At 40.1% G+C, this 24135-nt stretch overlaps 1 protein-coding gene across 1 annotated transcript in view; it reads right to left on the bottom strand.

Moving 5' to 3' along the window:
• The window catches only part of abca1b (ATP binding cassette subfamily A member 1b), a 58003-nt gene extending 34398 nt beyond the window's left edge, over positions 1-23605 (bottom strand). Inside the window, exons 1-8 of the mRNA XM_088080686.1 lie at positions 22813-23605; positions 20530-20661; positions 18396-18489; positions 11691-11832; positions 10932-11050; positions 5596-5717; positions 4619-4822; positions 2356-2445 (exon numbers count right to left, since the gene is read on the bottom strand). Coding sequence (XP_087936812.1) covers positions 2356-2445; positions 4619-4822; positions 5596-5717; positions 10932-11050; positions 11691-11832; positions 18396-18489; positions 20530-20595 — 837 coding nt within the window. The 5' untranslated portion in view covers positions 20596-20661; positions 22813-23605. The remainder of the gene's footprint in view (positions 1-2355; positions 2446-4618; positions 4823-5595; positions 5718-10931; positions 11051-11690; positions 11833-18395; positions 18490-20529; positions 20662-22812) is intronic.
• Positions 23606-24135: the final 530 nt, after the last annotated feature.

Raw genomic sequence — 24135 nt, 5'->3', positions numbered from 1 at the left:
TCTGAGTACTTTTACTGCAGTAAATAACCTCAGTTTCTTGCGTCTGCTTTAACGATGAATTAAAAGTAGAGCAAAAGTTAAAAAGTCGTCCGGTTCACGCAGACTGTTGTTGAGAGCGGAGGAAGAGGAAGAGCTGGAGGTTACTGCAGGTCGACGCTCGACCTTCAGAGGAAGTGAAACCTCCCAAATCTGAGCGAAAGGGTGTTAACTTACACAACCTGTCAGCGCCACATCGCTGCTGCACGGCGATGGAGCTGAAGGAGTTAACGACACGCACCATGTGATGGAGGGGGGGACTCTGAGTCTGTTATTAACCCTTTGAGCTCCTCCAGGGCCTACACGGTCCTATTGTGATGTCATTTCTTGGTTGTCTTCAAAGGGTTCATGTCCCTAAAATCTGAAATAACTTCACCTACAGATTAACTGGGTTAACCTAATTTTTTATTAATTTTTTTAGAGGTCCTATTTTTTTACTTTTTCTGTCCCAGTTTAATTACTGAGAAAAAAATATGATGAATGAAATGAAATGATTTAGATTACGTTAGTCGATAGACATTTCTGCGATTTTTAAAAATGTTTTTTAAAGAGAATATTGCCTTCATTCTGTTTTCCCTTCTTTTTTCCTATAGACTTCTTTTTTAAAAAAATATGATGATTTTTAAGGAAAAATCTCAAACTGAGTGTTGTTAAAAGAAAAGGTGAGTAATCAATGTCAGACGTCGAAAGTTTGAACTTTCTTCTGCAAAAAGACTGAATGTTCTAGTTATTATTATGGCACGGATTGTATTTAAAGGGTTAAATTTAAAATGTGTGCAAACGCTGCTTGAAGATAAACCACAGGAGAACGGTCCGTGCTGTGCAGCTCCCAGCAAACATTCATGGATTTAAAGTCAGAACCAGATTAACTGATGAGCCGTGTTTTTACGGAGCAGCGCCTCTTTAATGTGAAAACTTTGAACTGGACACGTTGACCTGAGACTCGAGTCAAACGTAGACCAGGAGCAACGCCTCGAGTCCGAACCGGAGCAAAGCCGCACTCGGATACCAGCTTTGTCTCGTTGGACTCACTTCCCCTTTGACGAGGATTTCACAATAAAGCTCATAAACTGAAGGAAGAAAATCTATTAGGAAAACGTGTTTAAAACACCAAACTGTTTGTTTATGACTGTGAAATTAAAGGCTTTTTAACGAGCGTGACCTACACACACACACACACACTCACACACACACACACACACACACACACACACACACACACACACACACACACACACACACACACACACTCACACACACACACACACACACACACACACACACTCACACACACACACACACACACACTCACTCACACACACACACACACACACACACACACACACACACACACACACACACACACACACACACACACATACACACACTGTGGGCTAAATTAAAAACATGTGACTGCTGTGTTTGTTTGGTTTATGCTGAGTCAGGAACAGGAAACGTACGTGTGTGCATGTATGAGTGTGCGTGCATGTGTGTGTGAGTGTGAGTGTTTGTGTGCATGTGTGTGCATTTGTGTGCATGTGTGTGTGTGCATGTGTGTGTGTGAGTGTGTGTGAGTGTGTGCATGTGTGTATGTGTGTGTATGTGTGGGTGTGAGTGTGTGTGTGTGAGTGTGTGTGTGTGTGTGTGTGTGTGTGTGTGTGTGTGTGTGTGTGTGTGTGTGTGTGTGTGTGTGTGTGTGTGTGTGTGTGTGTGTGTGTGTGTGTGTGTGTGTGTGTGCATGTGTGTGTGTGTGCGCGAGTGTGTGTGTGTGTGAGTGTTGGTAACGTCAGGGTGAAAGAACAAACTGGGTCACTGCAGCTGAACTTTACTCTCTTTAGTCTCTTTAGTCTCTTTACTCTCCATAAAGCAGATATTTAATGTTCGCGAGGGGACGCTGAGAGGGGACGCTGAGAGGGGACGCTGAGCGGGGACGCTGAGAGGGGACGCTGAGCGGGGACGCTGAGAGGGGACGCTGAGAGGGGACGCTGAGCGGGGACGCTGAGAGGGGACGCTGAGCGGGGACGCTGAGCGGGGACGCTGAGCGGGGACGCTGAGAGGGGACGCTGAGCGGGGACGCTGAGCGGGGACGCTGAGCGGGGACGCTGAGCGGGGACGCTGAGTGTTTGTTTGCTCAGACTGTGAAGTAAAAACCTGCTGTGAGTCTTTGTTCAGCTGCAGCTCATCTGTCTCTTCTATCTGGACACAAAGACTCTCGGAGACGCTCGGACCTGCCAAGTAAACCCAGTGAACCCAGTCCGCTGCGGGCCGCGGGACCCGACTGCGTCTGTCCTCACAGAGGTGACCAGGTGCGATTCTTACCTCCACGGCCAGTGAACCCAGACTGTCCAGGAGGTTGTTGGTCGCCCTGGCAACCAGTTTCACGGCCTCGGGGTCGGACCTGACGTCCCTCTGAGAGACACAAAGAGACACTTTTAGTCTCCAGATTCGGTTTAAAAAGACTCAGTGAAACATAACATTTAAAAGCAAAGTTCACACATGTTGGAGGACAAATTGTAAAGAATGTAACCGTGACTTTTTCAGGACCCACAATAACGTTTCTCTGACAAATCACGAAGTCACACAAACAGAAGACAAACACGCTGTTTTCAGGGACAGAAAATAAATGAACTGTCACTTTACGTGGAAAGTAATCCACGAGATTACTGTTACAGGTACATAAAGTACCTCACATGACGACCGCCGTGAGGCCTAAATTCATAAAAGATCAAACAAACTGCTGCATGATGATATTGTGCTGAATTGCAGAGCACTTTCTAGGATTTTCCAAATTCTGTGATTTTGGAAAACAAAATTGTGAAATCCAACAAACATGGGAACCTTGTATAAGAGATCATTTCCATTTGAAATATTAAAGAAACTTTCAATTTCTCTGTCTGGCTGTATTTTACCACAGGAACGCAGTAATACTACAGTGTAAAAATACACTGTCAAAAGTAAAAACACAACAACAAAAATGCATTCAAAATCGAATGTATCTTAGATTTTACAAATATATTGCATTTTAACATATATTATACATTTCTTAATTATATTTATTATACTAAATTTCATTATTTTTATATATATTTCATACTTTTCTTAATTATATAACATTATTTTATCCTATATCACACTATATCATAGAATATTGTATATTGTATTATATTATATCATATTATATTTTTTATACATACATTTCTTTTTCTTAATTACATATATATTATTTATACATTTCATAATACTGTATATTTCAACATATATTATACATATCTAAAATTGAAGTCTTCGGGTTCAGACGTCTGAAAATGATCCTCCTTTAACTTCAGTGAATCGATAAACTGCAGTTTTTTTCTCTGACTGGGGGATTTTAAGGATTTCTGTCCCTGTTGCCGTGGAAACATTGAACTGAGACAGAGACACATTGGACAGTTTGAGTTGGTTTCACACAGTCAGTCAGCAGGTCGTAGATTTCTGCGGACAAAAGAAGTGACGCCTCGCTGACGTGCAGCTCGCTTTCAAACTCTGAAGCACAACTTTTCCCTCCAGGCCACGAAAACTGAGACACACAGAGACACACAGAGACACACAGAGACACACAGAGACACAGACAGAGAGAGAGACAGGCTGGGACACGCCTCCACCGCCCACACAAACACACACTGAAAACACACACTGAAAGCACACACCAAACACACCTACACTCTGTGTCACCTGGTGAAAATGTTTCGGAGCAGAGCTCATAGAAACACGTTCAATCATTGAAAATAATACGAATGAAAAGCACTTTTTTAAACTTCTCTTCACGTATCAAAAGTCAAAGTTTTGGTCCTGAGGAACTTTGATTTTTGCTTTTCTTGTTTTGTTACAGTTTGTTCACGCTGTTCACTTTAAAATGTTATGCTGTTAAAAACAACCGTGATTCCAAAAACAGATGCAACGCTGTGCTGCAGCGTCAAATTTGCAATGAGTTTCTGTTTCCGAAAAACAAAAGTTTATCATTCAAACATTATTATCTTTACTTTGTTCTGTTTAAACTGAATACACGTCCAAAAGGATTTGCACAATACTTATATATATATATATACAATATGCCAACTTTTTTAAACATCTCTCTTTATTGTTACCATTTTTTAATATTATTAGTATTATTATTACTAATTAGTATTAGTATTATTGTGTGTGTGTGTGTGTGTTAGCGTACGTTTTTAAGTTTTTAAAGTCAGTTGATTTTATGACTTGTGTGTTTTATTTTGTTTTTTTTATTTTAAAATTGTTCTTTAAATAAAGATTACTATCATCATTATTTAGTGGCATAAAATCTAGATTATATAATAACAATAATAATAACAACAATAATAATAATAACAGCAATAATAATTTGTGTTTGAAAATGTAAAGAGCAGTTTGCTGATTCAGCTCAGAAAGAATCCAGTAAGAGGACTTTGAGTTCAGATAATCGATGTTTCCTCTGACATGAAATGATCACGTGACCTCTGCTGGCGTTTTTTAATCAGCTGACGGTGTTTCGGTCAGTCGGCGCTCTGGGCCGCGGCCTGCGGCCCGTCTGCGGATGCGTTCTCACCTGGATGGGTTTTAGGAAGTCCAGGTTACTCAGGAAGTGCTCCTCAGCGCGGTCCAGCCAGACGGGCGGCGCCCGGCAGATGACTTCCTGCGCCAGCATCGACACCTTTGGGTCCGAGATCGTCACAAAGTCCTCCACGCTCCGTTTGCCGCCGTTTCTGGGACACATGTCCCGAAGGTGGACCCCGAAACCTTTCAGGAGGACCTGAGGAGGACGGTGAGAGAGGAGATTCAGATGTCACACGTTATTCTATCAGAGGGTAAATCATCCGTGTTCAGGGTCCCCAAACATTTTTACTTGTTAATTTTAAAACTTTCCAGAATTTTTTGGCTAATTTCCACGACTTCATGTGCAGGTTTGCACACATTTGGCCGATATTCCACTTTGCACTAATCCAGCCATGTGTGATATAACTAGTCTTTCACGAGCCATAAAATAATAAATCTGTTTTTTTACCTATTTTAACAAAATATGCCATCCCATGGGCTTTAAATGCATGTTTTCTTCAAAAATAAAAAAAAACTCCAAAGAAAGGAAAATTGTTTTTTTTTTAACTTAGCAAAGACCAAAAAAAATAGACTGCCTTTTTTTCCTCAAAAATATGCCTTTTTTTCTTTAAAATTGTAGTGATTAAAAAAATGGGCGATTTTTTGTCTTTTTTAATGATTTTTGAAGAAAACTTGCCTCGGAAGGCAGGTTTTCTTCAAAAATCATCATAAAATACACCATTAATCACAGTCAGAAACTGTTAAACACATCAAGTGTTTGTGCAACAAAATTCATGATTTTTCCAAAACTTTTCCAGGCTTGGAAATTGCCATTTACAAAATCCAGGACCTTTCTAATGTTTTTCATGATCCCTGTGTTCAGTATTCTTTATGATTTCTGTCCCTCACACAACGTGATGGTTTTCGGATGCTCACTGTACGTGCAGACTGAGCATGTGCAGACTGAACACGTGCAGACGGCGTCCTCACCTTCTCCAGGCTGACATCAGCGTCTCTGATCTGTTGGACGTCATGTTCAGAGAACGAGGCGTTCTTCAGCAGGAACGTCGACAGAGTCTCGTTATCTTGCAGGAAGTGCCTCAACTTGAACCCTGAGAAGAAAAAAACAAGACCACAAAGAAGATCAGAAACCTGACGCCTCCTGCCCCCCCTCCTGCTCCTCCTCCTGCCTGAGGCTACAGGTGAGACAAACACCTGAGGCTGTGTTTCTGTCAGCAGGATGGTGACCATATTTGGTGTTGTGGGGGCGTGTCTGTCTCATTGTCTAACCACTTTTGGTGTTGTGGGGGTGTGTCTGTCTCATTGTCTAACCACTTTTGGTGTTGTGGGGGCGTGTCTAAGTCTCTGACCATATTTGGTGTTGTGAGGGCGTGTCTGACCATATTTGGTGTTGTTGGGGTGTGTCTGAGTGACTACATTTGGTGTGATGGTGTGTCTGAGGCCCTGAGACTCTTGCCATATTTGGTTTTGTGGGGGCGTGTCTAAGTCTCTGACCATATTTAGTGTTGTGGGGGTGTGTCTGAGTCTCTTGCCATATTTGGTGTTGTGGGGGCGCGTCTAAGTCTCTGACCATATTTAGAGCTGTGGAGGCGTGTCTGAGTCTCTGACCATATTTGGTGTTGTGGGGGTGTGTCTGAGTGACCATATTTGGTGTGAGGGCGTGTCTGAGGCCCTGAGACTCTTGCCATATTTGGTGTGGGGGCGTGTCCAAGTGTCTGACCATATTTGGTGTTGTGGGGGCATGTTTGAGTCTCTCGCCATATTTGGTGTTATGGGGCGGGTCTAAGTGTCTGAGTGTAAAGAAGCAGGTGATTTTTTGGGGGGTTTCAGCTGTTTGAGTTTTCGGCTGCGTGTCGTCACATCTGGAGGACAAACGTCCTCTCAGGTGGAGCTCAGAGGAGCAAACCTGCATTATGTCGGCTGTTTACATTTCACCCCCCGATCTTTTCTTCTTCTACAGGTTTAAACAGGCACCTGAGACGAGGACAAACTGTCCATCAGTCAACACGTGTTCACTGTTACAATCTGACAAATGATACTTTCAGCAAAAAAAAACACTGAACTGAAGTTTTTGCTGCCGTTTTTCACAAAGCCAGGATTAGTGTTTAGGGGGGAGGGGCCTTACACTTTAAAAGTTTGTTTTAAGTTTTTATCTTAAACATGACGACATGCTGTCTTTTTAAAAAATGGGGCCATTTTTTTCTCTTACATTTTTAAAGTAAAAATGTGAAAAAATGTTTTTTTACTGCTTTTGTTTTACTTTACTTTTTTCTTCTTTTCTATTTTCCAGTAATTGCTGAAGCTGCTTGTCGCGCTCTGATGTTTTTGAGAGAAAACAAGCTTTTCTTAGGTTTCAAAGGGTTAAGAGTCTCTTTAATTCCCCACAGTTATGATGATATATATTTATTATATGTTTCCACTGAAATCAGTGAATTATAAACCGATGTGCAGAGTGATCAAAGCCCAGAGTGGCGGTACGGAGGCCTCTCAGGGACAAACCCGGCAGACTAACAGCGTTAGTGACGGGTCAGTGGACATGTGGAGCTGTCTGACATCAGCGGCTCTGAGTGATGTGATTGGTCAAATAAGGAGCAGCTTCCTGTGAGAGCTCCAACAGAGAAACACGTCCGCTTCAATCACGAACCGCTGCCGAGAATTTACCTCTGATTCAACTACAGAGGACTCTCGGCCAATCAGCTGCCGGCTCAGCCCGTCGCAGGACGAGACCGCAGACGCGTCCCGCTCTGCATCCTCGCCGAGTCTTAACCCTTTAACAGCTGGATCAACATCAGGTTCCTGTGCTGCATCCAGATGCCTTTCAGGAGCATTTGGACCTTTGACACCTGAGAAAACTATTTTCACTTTATTGAAAAACTGTCATGAGCAACTTGAAAACAAAAAATAGGGCAAAAATTTCCAGAAAACTATATTTATAACTCTTTTAATTTAAAATTTTGTTACAGAAAAAAATGCAGGTATATTTTTTTTGGAGGGGGGTTACAAATTTCTTGCTTATTTTGGGGGTTGGGGTTAGGGTTAGGGTTGGGGTTGGGGTCGGGGTCGGGTTTGGGGTCGGGGTCAGGGTCGGGTTTGGGTGTGGGGTTGGGTTTGGGGTTGGGGTTGGGTGTGGGGTCGGGGTCAGGGTCGGGGTTGGGGTTGGGGTTGGGATTGTGGTTAGGGTTGTAGGCATTTTATAGTGCACTATATAGTGGATGAAGTTAACAGCAGAGAATTCGGACACCACTACAAGAGGTGAACACACTACATAGTGCACTATATCCGTGAGAGGGGAGGTTTTCGGACACAAAGTTTCAAAAACTTCAGTAAACCAAGTTAGTCTGACTTAACTTTTGTTTTTAGCCACTGATGAAATCTGAGTTCTGCCAGCTCTTGTTTAAGAAAATTTAAATATGACGGACTAGTGTGCAAGGCGCTCTTCTACAGAGCGGCGAGTATAAACAAACAAGAAGATGATGGCGAACACGAGGAGCAACAGCGTCAATAACCTCAGCAGAGTCAGCGGCACAAACAGCTCATCACGACTGTTGTTCTCCTCCTCGCCACGGCTGTTTGTCTGAAACGTGATGCCGCCGTTTTCACAGGATCATCGCCAGTTTACAGCAACGAGCCGCGATCTGTCAACAATTCTGTATAAATCACAAACTGAGATGGTGCGGTCTTATTCTCACTGGATCAAGTTGCCTCCCATTTTTAATGAATTGTAAAATTCAGAATTCTTAAAATAAAAATTAAAAAAAACTACTTTTACAATTTTCACCTACTCCTGAAAATTCATTGTGAAAAAAAACAAGAACACGAAACTAAACATTTTTAAAAAGAAAAGCTGCAGTGAATTCAGGCGTTGTAGGGTGCAACAATCTGAAAAAAGTGAAATCTTGGAGGCATTATTGTGCATCTGACAGTGAAAAATGAGCCTCTCCTGTTTCAGTCTGCACACATTCTGACTGAGCCTCCAGTTTCTCTTTGTTTCTTTAATCGACGAGTGAATGAAGGATTTCTTCTCTAATTCAGCTGCTGCTCAGAGGGATCTTCTGAACCGTCGTGTACCAACAGGTCAAAACTCCTCTGAAAGGAACAAATGAACATTTTCCACAACGAGAACGTAATTACTGCGACCTCCTGAATGTGGGACAAACTGCAGCTGAACAAACGCTCCGTTTCCATCTGAACTCTGACGCTCAGCGGGGACGCTGCACGCAAAGCCAGGCGACACGCTGACCGCCATCTGCGGCGCTCTGGTCTCTACTTCTGTCCTAAAACTCCTCAGACGTTTCCTCTCCAAAAGCTCGGGGCTGCACTGAACTCTGACCAGGTGGGATCACCTGAGAGGGTTTTACCGGGTGAACCTGCCGCAGCTCGCCTCCCCACCCCCGCTCACATCGCAGCGTGATTAAAGGGAATCAAGCTCCATCGGAGGCGAGGTGGCAGGTCGGAGCAGGTAGAAGAAAGAAACGCCCCCCGCAGAGGCAGAAAACTGCAAATTAACACACAAAGGAGGAAAATTCTTTGTGTTCAATGAGGCTGAAGAATCCAGCATGAGAACGGAGACGACCGAAAATCTGCTGAGCTCTCAAACTGCTGCAGGAAAGTTTCCACGACCCGACTCAAAGGAGTTCGTGATTTCACTCATTTCATCGTGTGTGCTCTGTTTAATTTAATGCTCGTTAACCTGCAGAAGCACATCAGGACGTCATTCAGAGTTTCTATGTTTGCTTCCCAAACTGTGACCCTTATTTTTTCTGTTTTCTGAGAAAGTAACAGTGTGTTATTCAACAAAAATACTATATATTTCTCAGGACAGATAAATAAAATACTTTATTAGCAAAATCATCCATAAATCAGCTTCTCTCTCTGCTGTTATTTCATCTCTTTTTTAAAATTTTCCTTTATGTTTTCTTGTCTCCTGGATTATTGGATTATTAATCCTGTTATATCATTATTTTGTCAGTAATAGAATTTTTACTTCAGATAGTAGAAAATAAACATAATAAATATAAATTATAATAATCAGACTCTTGTTGGATTCAAGTTCATTTAAGGATCACAAAGTCCTGAAGATGAAACATTAATCTGTTTATTAAAGTTTAGGTGTTTTCTTTACATACCACACACTGAGTTTAACCCTTTAAAATCTGAGCAAGTCCATTTTCAAAATCATGGGGAGTTTAACAAGACATGGTCCAAAAATCTCCAAAAGATAGTAAAAAAAAAAAGTTTCAGGAAATGTTCTAATAATCCTCCCCTCTCACAGGACAGCGTGAGAGAGACAGGAAAGGGGGTAGAGAGTGGGGGTAGTGACACGCAGCACAGGGCCACGGGCCGGACTCAAACCCGCGCCGCGGCAGAACATATGGGCTGCACACTCTACCCAGTGACCCCGAGGCCGCCCCATCCTCCCCTCTTTTTAAAAAACATACTTTTACTTATTTCTGTCAATTTGTGGGAGCAAAAAAAAGCAAAAACAAAAACAGAACATGACTCCAAAAAGTTATAAAATTAAACATATTTATAGTTTTTCAACTAAACAACAAGTGTATTTTCAAACCAGGTTAACAAAGGGTTAAGCAGCCTGCGCACGGCGTCTGAACGCAGCACAAGAAAACTGATGATCCAGATTTCAAAGGGTTAAATGAAGTTAAAAAGATACTTTATGGAGTCAAAATTACTACGTCATCTGCTACTTTCTGAACCTGATTAAACTGACTGGCTCTAGTTCTAGATGCGGTAGTGGTTCTTGTTTTGGTAGTGTTTGTGGTTCTGGTTCTGGGTGCGATTGTGGTTTTGGTTCTGTTTCAGTTTGTAGTTGTGGTTTAGGTTCTGGTTCTTGTTTTGGTAGTGTTTGTGGTTCTGGTTCTGGGTGCGATTGTGGTTTTGGTTCTGTTTCAGTTTGTAGTTGTGGTTTAGGTTCTGGTTCTTGTTTTGGTAGTGTTTGTGGTTCTGGTTCTGGGTGCGATTGTGGTTTTGGTTCATGTTCAGTTTGTAGTTGTGGTTTAGGTTCTGGTTCTTGTTTTGGTAGTGTTTGTGGTTCTGGTTCTGGGTGCGATTGTGGTTTTGGTTCTGTTTCAGTTTGTAGTTGTGGTTTAGGTTCTGGTTCTTGTTTTGGTAGTGGTTGTGGTTCTGGTTCTGGGTGCGATTGTGGTTTTGGTTCTGTTTCAGTTTGTAGTTGTGGTTTAGGTTCTGGTTCTTGTTTTGGTAGTGGTTGTGGTTCTGGTTCTGGTTGCGATTGTGGTTTTGGTTCTGTTTCTGTTTGTAGTTGTGGTTGTGGTTCTGGTTCTGGTTCCTACCTGACCGGCTCTCCTGCAGCACATGCAGAGCCTGAGCGAGCTCCTTGAATCCCTCCAGGTTTTTATCGTTCTGACTGTACAGAAGAATCTTCTTGGCGTCCGAAAACAGACGAGAGATTCTGCAAACACAGAATCACTCTATAGAATTACTCTATAAACACAAAACTATCAGTACATGATATTACTCTATAACACAAAACTATGAGTACATGATATTACTCTATAACACAAAACTATGAGTACATGATATTACTCTATAACACAAAACTATGAGTACATGATAATACTCTATAAACACAAAACTATGAGTACACTACAACAGCACCACTGCACAAATTTAGTTCTTTTTGATTTTTTTTATGCCCGAAAACGCCCTCAGCTGCTCCAAAATCAACACACAACAGCCTCACGTGGATTATTGCCCAACTGCACATAAGTATGAAGAATATAGAAAACATACAGAGCAGAATATAATAACTGTGTGAGTAAAACAGAAACGAGAACTGTTTAAAACTGTCACTTTAAATAAAAATATGTGTAATAAATGGAGTGACTTCAGACAGAAACGCTGACTGAAGAAACTAAAGTGAACTCTCACACTGAAAACTGACACTTTCATTAACTGTTGAAGAGTGCTTTTTTATTTTCCTCTCAACTAAAAAAACAAAACTCACTAACTCAAGTTTTTGTCTGGTAAAAGTAAAGCACAGATTTCTAAATAAAAGATTTTTAATAAAAGTCTCTAACATGTGGTCTTACATGGAGTCGTTGAAGTTGCCAACGACGCCCGGAGACTCGCCCGGCGTCGGGCTCCTGAAGCACGGGTTGTTGGCGTTGCAGAGGATCCCCTGAAGCCATGGCAGCGTGCCGGCCGATGGCATCGCTTTGTTGGGAAAATGACCTGCAAACAGGGAGAAACGTGCGTGATTTAACACAGATCAACAGGTGTGTTTTGCTATATAAACACGTGTTAATAAACACTGTATGGCCACATATTAATTTAAACTATATAAACAGATGTGATTCAATCATATATTAATGTTTGATATTTGATTCAATAATGTATTACCACGTATCATTTAACACACATGTGATTTAACACTATATATATATATATATATATATATATATATATATATATATGTGATTTAACACGATATATGCACATAATTTTACACTATATAAACACGTGATTAAAGATATATATGCATGTATGTCTCAACACTATATAAACATTCATCATTTAACACTACAAAAACATGCATGTGATTTAACACTATTATAACGTGTGTTTAAACACAGTGCAGCTGTGTGTGATTCAACACTGTATAAACTGTGTGATTTAAAACTATATAAAAGATATATGATATAAAACTACAGTAACGTGTGTGACTAAACATCCTATTGGTTTAACACCATCTTTACATTAACATTCACATGTGTGATTAAACACCATATTAACATGTGGGTTAACACCATCTTTACATTAACATTCACGTGTGTGATTAAACACCATATTAACATGTGGGTTAACACCATCTTTACATTAACATTCACGTGTGTGATTAAACACCATATTAACATGTGGGTTAACACCATCTTTACATTAACATTCACGTGTGTGATTAAACACCATATTAACATGTGGGTTAACACCATCTTTACATTAACATTAACGTTTGTGATTAAACACCATATTAACATGTGGGTTAACACCATCTTTACATTAACATTAACGTGTGTGATTAAACACCATATTAACATGTGGGTTAACACCATCTTTACATTAACATTCACATGTGTGATTAAACACCATATTAACATGTGGGTTAACACCATCTTTACATTAACATTAACGTGTGTGATTAAACACACAGTATAAACACGTGTGACGGTGCTGGTGCCGTCACACGTGCTGTTTCTCAGATTTAATCTGACGGGGGTTTTATCTTCCTGCTCCGTTGGAACAATCTGTCCATCGGTTCACCTGGACGCTCTGCAGGTAGATAACCTATGATTGGTTTATTATCTTCTGCAGCAGCAGCATCAGCACTGAGCCCGGGGCGGTGGCGGCCCCTGCGACCTTTGCTCCCGCGGCAGGCTCCGGCGGAGTAAAGACGCTGCTATCAGAGCAGCTTTCGAACCTTTAAGACTGCCAACTGGCCTGTTTGTAATCTCAGGAGATTAGATAACGGGCAGATTCACTTGACGGGTCAGCTCGCTCTCACAGCTGACGGCGCTCTGCTGCTGCTATCTAAACCAGCGTTCTGCTGATGAGTCACGGCGACGAATTATTCTGCTGAGGTCTTATCAAACACTCGCTTTCTGCTGAGGAGTTATTACAACTCATTATTCTGCTGAGGTCTTATCAAAACTGATAGTTAACCAATGGAAAGCTATTTTAACCCTTTCAAATCTGGCGTGACATCACTTTTTTGTACTGCTTTCAGATGCCTTTGAATGAGTTTAAACCTTTTATTTCACTCCAATTTAGTAAAAAAAACAGAGCAGCTTAGTAAGAAGTGTTCCAAATGCTCACACTGTCCTCTCAGTTAAAGGCAATACATTTCCTTGTTGTTTTTTTACTTTTATTTTATTTTTAAACTGGGCCATGGAGGGCATGATATCTTTAAAAATCAACAAAAATAACACCATTAATCAACATTTTATTTGGCTTTCTTCAACATTTTGGCGATTTTTTTAATTTATTCAAAAATTACTTTTTAAAATTATTAAAATATTAAAGGTAAACAATTTCGTTTTTCTTTAAAGGTTTTTGTGATCTTTTTCTTTTACAATTTCTGTTAATTTTCAAAGAAAATAATTGGGCAGTATTTTGTTCTGAAAATTCACCAGAAATGACATTGTTAATCACCATGTTATTTAGCATTGTTGTTTTTTTATTAATGTTTTTGTCTTTTTTTTGTCTTTAAGAGGTTTTGGTTGTCTTTCTTTCTTCAAAAATTATGGGTGATTTTATTTTCTTTGAAATTTTTTGTCCTTTTTCAATGAAAGATTTTGGGTGATTTCTAACTTGGTGATTTTTTTCTTTTAAATATTTTTGGCAATTGTTTTTCTTTAAAAGTGGATGGCAATTTTTAAAGAAAATAGTTTTCGTTTTTAAAAAAAATGAATAAAGAAAATGTAAGTTTGTTTTTTGTTTTTTTAAAGATATTTTTGGGCTTTTTTGGCCTTTATAGGATAGGACAGGAGTAAGTGTGAAGGAGGGAGAGAAAGGTGACGACATGCAACAAATGGCCGAGGCTGGAGTCGAACCGGCGACTGCAGCGGTGAGGACTCAGCCTCTGTACATGGGGCATCCACTGATCCACCAACACCCATACATTAAAAAAAAAAAACACCTTCCAAACCTTCCCGAGACCACCAGTTTGGAAGGCATGTCACCCAAAATGACACCGTTTATCACTGTTTTTCCCACCAATTGCAGATCAACTTTTCTCCTGGAGGGACGATAAAAGCTCTGAACTGAACATTAATGCCTGTTTTACCGATTTATACATTTGCGACGGTCCTTGAACACATTGTGTGCTATTATACAGGTTTGTGAGACAAGATTCCATGCCTTTTCCAAAACTTTCTGGGTATATTAAGTTTTCCAAAACTTTAGTGGGCCTTGAAATTGCTCTTTGTAAATTTAATGACTTTTCCAGGTTTACCATGAATGCGCAAACCCTGCCCTTTATTGTGACCATCCCGAGGCACACCTGTGCAGTAATGATGCTGATAATCAGCTACGCCGTCAGGAGAAATTATTATCCTGGAGAAGGAGAAGAGCTCAAAAACAACAACAAACGTGTGACCGAAATTTGAGAGAAAAATATCAATGTGTGAAAATGGGACTTTTAAATTGTTGTTCAGCGTATAAATAAAAAGTTATTTGCAGCAAGAAAAGTGTAAAATAATCCAACATGAATAGTTTGAATGCTTGTGAACTGTAAATCATATCAATAAGTCAATAAATAAGTTTCCCACATGAAGATGGCCTTTAGATTAAATCTGCGTCTGGACTTTGACACTAGGAGCAAATCTGGGTCTCAGAGTCTGAACTTTTCTCTCCGAGCTGCTCCGAGGCGACAAGTTTCAACACGCCGGCGCTCACATGCTGCTGAATCACCGCACAAATATTCCTCTGAAGAACTGAAAGCTCTGCGAGAGCTTCTGCTTTCAGCGAGAAACAGGAAGACGCGCGGCTTTCTGCACGCGCTCTCAGTCCAAGTCCTGAACCCTGAACGGATCCACGGGAGCTCCAACAATCTGGATCTTTGTGTTTCCGGTTCGTCAGGTTTTGCTCCTCCGTAGAAAGAAAAATAAGAAAACGTCGCCTGAGGCTCCTTTTTTTAATCTGTTGCAACTGATTTACCTCCAGTCATGAAACACATAACTTTATTCCTCATTTTCAGCAGTTTTTTATGTTAGTTTTTTTACTATTTAATTTTATTTAATGTTTTCTGTCTCAGTTTTTAACATTTTCAGATCATTTTGGAAATCAGTGCTGCGATCTCTGTCTAACTTATATTTCTATCAGGTTTAAAAATGTCTATTTATTGAAAGGCACTCCATAATCTATTTTAATAGTGGCTTTATTAATATATGGTACCTGAAATTGTACTTGAGTCTTACATTGTACTGTTTTGATTTTGTTCAAACAATTTTCCTGTGTATTGTTCTTATATTTTTTTCTTTTGTGGTGTGCTTTACATGTTTTCCAGTGCTTGTTTTGTAATTTTAAGTGCACAGCACTTTGTAGCTTTGGCTTTGATAAGTGCTATATAAATGTACCTTATCATTATTATTATTATCGTTATTATTATAGTACTCGCCATAAATAAACAGATATTAAACTGTTCTTTGTTTTTTGCTGATCTAAATATATTGTTAAAATACAAAATATTGCCTGTTGAAAAAATATAAAAGGATTTTTTCTCCTAAGTTCTTAAATTTCACCATCTGTTTATTGCACAAGCTGCGATGATGATGATGACACGCAGTATCAAAAAAAGAGATATATTGTGCAGCTTTGTTTGAAATGTGTGTGGTTCGCAGCCAAAGACTATATTTAGCATGATGAGGGAAAATCTGTTTTTGTTTTGTTTTGATTGGACTAAAGTCTTTAAATCTGGTACATGGACATACTTTGGGAAAGTATTTAACAGTACAACTATATAACATTTGTGGATGGCATGAAACAAAATCATGCTTAAATCAAAAAAGTGCAGAGTTTTTTTAAGGAAAGAGAAAAGATGCTCACAATGTGCGTTTTTTTTCTTACGCCTTCCACGTGGTCTACTTTTGTTTAGGCTGCATATCTTTAAAGTTATGACTCCACCGATAACAAATACGTGATTGTGTTTCTTATCCCTTCTGATAAACATCGTATCATACTGTATTTAGTCCTGATGTTGTTTCCCAAGTTATAATGAAATCTGTAAAAAAAAACAAACAATTGCCCCATGAGCCCCAAAACAAACTCGACTCTGATCAGAAAAACTGACTTTTCAGACGGTTTGACTAATTTTTGACTTTTTTTCTGAATTGTGCTACAAACGCAGAGGACACTGAAATCAAAGGACATTAGAAAATGTCTGTTTCAGGCACAAACGGGTTATTAAAGAGGCTTTCTGTGACATCCAGAGTGTGTGAATCAGCCCCGCCAGGATGTTGTGATTGCAACAGTTAGCCAAAATTCAGGTCAAGTTCAGACGAGAACGGGCGACTAAAAACAGAAGTCACTCCTTTGAGTTTTAAAAAAAACTACGTTCATATGATAACACTGTGAGAACGTCCTCGTGTGCTCAGATCCGCAGAAACAACCCAAAAACGCTGCAGTCTACATGACAGGAGAGGGGTTGGTGGTGTAACTTTGTAATTACACACACCATAGAAGAAGACCACGCGCCTGACCATGAAGGCGTTCTCCTACAGAGCGGCAAGCAAATTCAAACAAGACGACGGCGAACACGAGAACCGACAGCGTCGATAACCTCAGCAGAGTCAGTGGCACAAACGGCTCAGCAGGACGCCATCGTTGTTGTTGTTGCTCTCCGCAGAGACAGCAGAGGTTTGCTTCTGGAGCGATCGATCGACCGTAAATAAGACGTGAGCTCAGCATAATGACTGGAGGCGGAGCCTGATCGGCTGCTGTGAGCACACGACCGACCGATGGAGTTTCTGAATGACCTGATCACTGTTCATTCTCAATGAACGAACTCTCAGCTCGTGGTTGTGTAATTTTATCGTGACTTTATTGACCGTGACCACGGCTCGGTGACCTTCAACACGTTTGATAATGACGTTACAGCTCGCTGATAAGGAGCCATAAACGGCTCCGATAAATAGATCAGCGGCTGCGTTCGGCACCGAGACTTCCTCCGACTGAGCGACTGAAAAACTGCAGATAATCAGATATCAATCAAACATCTGATGTCCTCAGAGGTCCAAGGGTCCCCACGCCGCTGATTATCAGCCGACTACCTGCCGAAATACTCCCAGCATGCAACTGGCCACTACTGACCCATCCTTCAAAACTAAACACGGCCAAAAGTATGTGGACGAGAGGATTCGTCAGACAGCTGTTGTTTTGCAGTACAAAGTACGGTGTATGGTCAAAAGTAAGTGGACACCCTGTGAGTCCACAACAATCAGATCTAACTGCAGAGGGGCCAGTATCGAGGCTCCTGATTGGTCAGAACCGCCTTCATGGCAGTTTTTATATTTCATGTATCTATTTACATTTTTGACCTACTAGATTTGACAATATTATAACCAGGTTTGTAAGATGGCCAAGATGGCATACCAGCTCCCCCGATTCATTGTTTTATATTTATATACAAGAGTCATTTGATTTGATGAGCAGACATTGTTTAAGTAGGAAAAAACTTTCAATATAATATTCATGTATAAAATAAAATAAAATAAAATAAAATAAAATAAAATAAAATAAAATCAAATCAAATCAAATCAAATCAAATCAAATCAAATCAAATCAAATCCAGGTAGTTGCTCTGAGGAAACTGTGCTGTCGTGGACTACATTATTCTCAGAGGGGTTCTTCATCATTTGGCCGCTTCATGAATGAGCTGAAATAAAAGGACTCTGAGTTTTGTGTGAGACTCTTTGGATGTAAATGAGCCGCCCTGCAGAGCTGCTGCTGAGTGTCGGCAGCTGAGCCGCAGTCGTTCACACTTTAATCCCATCAGAGGATGTTTTGTCTCCTCGTCGAACACACAATCTACATTTTAAATCCGTTTATGCGCTCAGGTGTGAACGGCGCCCTCTTATTCTCGCTGAGTGGAGGATGGGCTGACGGCCGCTCCGGCTGCAGCCGTTTACTGCAAACTACATCTGATCATATACATTTACATTTACGTGCAGACTCACTGAGCGCTTCTGTGACCCGTCCGATTAAAGCTGAACACAAAATGTCACTAAAGTTTTTACACTCACACTCATGCTGTTCGTACGGAGGGTAGTTGAGCCGCACGGCGATGAGGATGAAGAAGATGAAGAGCGGCCAGACGATCTCCACCAGGAGCTGGAGCTAAGAGACAGGAAGTGACAGGAGACCATCAGCAATGCACACACACAACTACAACAACAACACACACAGTTACAACAACAACACACACACAACTCGACAACACACACGCAATTACATCAACACACACACACACACACAACTACAACAACACACACATTAACACAATCTCCATCACAGGCTGAGAGAGTTAGCAAGATGCAGCAAGAGACAGGAAACCATTAACCACAACACAGACACACACACACACACACACACACACACACACACAGACACACACACACACACACAGACAGACACACACACACACACACAGACACAGACAGACACAGACACACACACAGACACACACACACAGACACACACACACACACACACACACACACACACACACAGACACAGACACAGACACACACACACACACACACACACACACACACACACACACACACACACACAGACACACACACAGACACACACACACACACACACACACACACACACACAGACACAGACACACACACACACACACACACAGACACACACAGACAGACAGACAAACAGACACACACACACACACACACACACACACAGACACACACACACACACACGGGATGTGGAAGCAGCTTCACGTCTTTATTATTAGAAGTCATAAATAATAAAAGATGTCTCATCGATCGACTTCAAACACACACACACACACACTTTACATTAAACCGTAAACTGTGAGAGACCGTCTGCGTCCACGAGGGTTTTTCTTTTTTTTTGAACATTCGTGTCTTTTAAATAAAGAAAAGCTGTTTCCACTAAGGAGAGAAAACGCCGCACCCAGAGTCTTTTCTCAGAGCGCTTCAGGCCACGGGGATCGTAAACGAGACGCCGCAGTAAAACGCTGATGTACTGGTGACAGAAACTGCACTAATGTCAGCAACGTCTCCTTCATGAACGGATGAATGAAAATTAATGTCAACAAACAAACAAAAAGTTTAACTAGATCCCACAAATAAGCAGAATAAAGTGAAAAACGTGTTACAGAAGAGAAATTCCATTTACAAGCACTGACGTGCCCGAAAAGGAGCAGGAAGACGTTTACACGGATTTAATCCCTCTTTACCACCGAGTCACTAATCTTCACTTATACTCATATGATTACATATACAGGCATGTACACAAATGCATATATACGCACATATATCTATCTGTGTATAAATATAAATATACAGACAACTAGATTCACCCAGTTTCTGTATCTTATGATAACAAATATTACCACATATTTATACTTCATAAACACAAATACACCTTTGAAAACACTCTTTTAAAGCCCATCGTCTCTGAATTACGTGTCTTCTGCCCCGTCTGAGTAGATTTTTATAGCTGGATATATTTAAGTCCATCTAAGTCTATTTTAGTACTGTTTATCTGTACCTATTTGCCATTTTAACGTTATGATTTGAGAATTTAACAGCAGATAAAAAGTCACGTGAAAAATCTGCGGGGAAGTCTGGTCACAGTTGCAGCTGAATCAGCGGCACACGGAGCACAAATCTCACTCAGTAAGTTCACATGTTACGAAACGTTGAATTATTGTGTCGGCGTGACTCAACCTGGACGTTTAAACATCATGTTTGTTTGACTGAAGTCAGTCTAGATCCGATTTCTCAAAAACAGACTAACGCACACAGATAGATTACATCGATTACAAACTGATTTCCTTCGTCATTTAACACCTCAGTCCGACTTTAACCGGACTTGGTGTTCTGCGCGTGCTCCTGGTCACCGCGCCGGCCTCCCACAGTGGTGTGAAGAGAAGAAGAGAAGAAGAGAAGAAGAGAAGAAGAGAAGAAAAGAAGAAGAGAAGAAGAGAAGAGAAGTGAAGAAAAGAAGAAGAGAAGAAGAGAAGAGAAGTGAAGAAAAGAAGCGAAGAAGAGAAGAAGAGAAGAAGTGAAGAAGAGAAGAGAAGTGAAGAAAAGAAGAGAAGAAGAGAAGAAGAGAAGAAGAGAAGAAGAGAAGAGAAGTGAAGGTGTGAAGGTGTGACTGACCGTCTGTCGTCGTCTGTAGGTAAAGTTCTTCCACAGCAGCAGGCCCAGCTGTGTTGAGACAGACATGTCTCCCTCCGTCACTCAGCCGACGTCCAGCTGTCACTCAGCCGTAATGAGTGTGAGTCGCTCGCTCTGCACAAAACACACACACACACACACACACACACAGGATGAGCCAACACTCACAGGTACAGAGGTCAAAGGCCACAGCGGACATGAGACTCCAGCTTGTCCACACACACACACACACACACACACACACACACAGATATTCCTGCACTTTGTTTCTTCAGCCAACAAATGGAATTAAATAAACACAAACAAACAAACTAAATGTGCTTTAATCAGGCTGTTGTGATCAATATCAGCCTGATTGATCAGTGTGGGGGGGGGGGACGATGGGGGGGGGGCTGCCAAGCACTTGCAAATACACTCAGACATCAGACCCCCCCACACACACACACACACACCTCCTCATTTACACTCTTTGAGCTGCGGCTCCTCGTTCACTCACAGGAAACAATGATCAACGATGGGAGAGCATTTACACACACACACACACACACACACACACACACACACACACACACACACAGCCTTGAACTCTGAGTGAGGTGCTGTGATGATGATGATGATGATGATGATGATGAAGTCTGTTCCTCTGTAACGTGGTACAGAAGTCTGACTCTGGATCAATCAGTAAGTGATCAATCATAGCTCCATACAAACACGGCTGAGATGGTTTAACCCTTTGAAACCTGACCTGTGGTTTTTATACATATAACATATAAACATATAACCTTCACAAACATTTAAACCTTTTAGGAAACTTGGTATGATTTCCTTCAAAAACACGGGAAAAAATGCAGTCCACAAAAAAGTAAAAGGTGACGATGAAATAAGCTGAAAATGAGCTGAGCATGAATAAATTAACGGGAGAGAAAATCATCGAATTTTATCAGTAAATTCTAGTTATAATTATTATGATTACTTTTGACAGTTATCTTTTAATGCAAATGTAAGTGTTTGTAAAGTGTTTTGTCTCCCTTTTTGTCTCTGTCTGCAGTTTTCTCTAAGGTCTCCCCCGAAAAAGAGATTTTTAACCTCGATGGGACCAACCTGGTTAAATTAAACAAATACATTTAAAATAGGGTTAAACAAAAACACACATATTTATTTTGTCATTAACGTTGATTATAGTTCCAGGTCAGTTCTCATTATTGTTTTGTTACTTTTCATTCTTTCTGTCTGTCTTAATATTATGTTATTTTTGGTAATATTATTTCAACTTTTTACTTGTTTCTTGCTAATTTTGGGGTCATTTCTTGTTAATCTCCTCTATGCCTTTTTTTTTTTTACATGTTTTTTATTATTATTTATTTTTAATAAATCAAACCAACATGGTCAGGTTTCAAAGGGTTAAATACACATTTTCTTTCTTCATTTTCTAATTATTTTTTCATAATAACACTTTTTTTCACATTTTCTTTGTTTGATCATATCTTTCTATATGTGCACACGTGCATATTTTGTTAAAACTTGTATAAATTTTATCCTAAATTCTTTATCACTCAGTGCTTGGAAACCTTTTCAAACCACAAAAAATAAAATAAAACAAATTGTAAACAAAAAAAGTACAGTGTCCGAAAAGAGGTAGGTAGAAATACAACTTATATATATATGGTATATATGTGTATATTCTGTCAACCAACTCATTAACTCTCACTATTAATCAAAAATCAGATCAGATTGATGCGGATTAAATTGAATTTGACCGCAGCTCTTCATTGTTTAAAAAAATAAACGGATTAAATCACGGCGATGAGCTGCTGCAGCGCCCCCTGCAGGAAACACACGCCATCAATAACACTTAAAATAAACTTTTCTTTTGTCTTTTAACTCACAGAAACACAGAGACTGAAACTAATGATTTTACCTAAAACTCTGATGTGACGACACAAAAACACATTTATGTTTCTTTAATACCGAGTTTACTTTATTGACTTCATCTTTTTTTGCTTAAAGCTGCTTTTTCTGTTTCTGGGAGTTTTATGAAACTTTATCGCCTGTTTTTAAATCTCCAAAAAAGAGAGATAAAAGCCTTTAATATTTCACCTCTTCCAGTGAAACATGATGAAACTCCAAACATTTTCAGGACGAGCAGAGGATTTTTGTTTTTACTCAGAGCGAGTCGGTGAAGTTTAACTAAAGCGCTTTAAGCAGATCAATAAAGTCGCTTAAAGCGGCTCAGAGGACAAATACAGCGAGTTAAAGAGTAAATACCGTGTCTGTGATGTGTCTGCCGTCCTCCTCCGTCCTCATTCAGCAGCATCTGCTCCTCATCGAGCTGCAGCTGAGCTCTAAACTCACCGGAGTCAATCGCTAACTATCGATCACCGCGTTTCCGCCCGGCTGCTTCAAAATAAAACACCCGCACACGTTCACAATAAGTCTAAATTTCAATATAATGATTCTTGTTTGTTTGTTTTTTCAATATAAAATATTTCAAGATTCGTTAGAGTAGTTATAAAACAACACTGTGATATCTAACTTGTATGACATTAGATTAACCTAGAACTAAAGGTTAGTCAAACGCAATCAATAATCAATCAGTCAATCAATCATATACTTACATACATACATACATACATACATACATACATACATACACACCAAGCTAGAAATTTGGGTTTCTAAAAGCATTTGAATGTGGTAAAAGTCAGCCAGCTATTGTAGATAGTTGATGGTAGCTAACCACATAGCTAGTTGATGGCTAATGATAGCTTTGAGGCTAGGAGACAGTTAGCTACATAGCCAGTGTTGATCTTTAATGGCACTTTTGTGACTAAATAAGAGAAAGTTAAAGCTAATGTCTAACTGTCTATAGCTAATGGTCATTTAGTCTCTAAGTAAAATTTGGTAAAAGCTAGCCATAGAAGTTAGCCACATAAATCACTGTTGATAGCTAACAGCTTTGTGGCTAAGTAAAAGATAGTAAAAGCTATTTAGGCCGACACAGCTAGTGTTGATAGCTAATGCTAGTTATGTTGCTATATGATAAAAGCCACATTACTACTACGGATAGCCAGAACTACATATAGCTGTCGACCTGGCTTTTATTTTGTAAGGTACACTCTGGGCATACTTCCGGCCTCAGTGAGCGGAAGATGACGCTGCTGACGGACAGCGGGGTTACTGTCGGTCACTGAGCAGCTGGACTGAATGTTTCACAATAAAAGATCAATCAGCTGATGTTTCATAATTAAAGACTGTGAATCATCTGATGATGAACACTAAAAAACTTAGACAGACTTCAGGTAAATACTACAACTACTACTCATTTAATACTATCAGAACTACTAGGAATTTGTGGTACTTTTATAAGTCTTGGATTTAACCGAATACATTTATATAAGGAGACTTTAACAGTTTCTACTGCTACAATAATAATAATAACAATAAAAATAGAAATAAAACACAAGAATACAATGAAACATAACACGTTGAAATTATGAGCTTCATAGAAAAACATCACAACACGATCATTTAAATTCATGAAAGAAGAGCTGTTTTTTTTAAGTAAAGTACATTTAACAACATCCTCGC

Source organism: Plectropomus leopardus, chromosome 8, assembly GCF_026936395.1.
Source record: "Plectropomus leopardus strain MGB_pleo_1.0 chromosome 8, ASM2693639v1, whole genome shotgun sequence".
Classification (NCBI taxonomy): domain Eukaryota; kingdom Metazoa; phylum Chordata; class Actinopteri; order Perciformes; family Serranidae; genus Plectropomus; species Plectropomus leopardus.
This window is presented reverse-complemented; position numbering and strand designations above follow the sequence as displayed.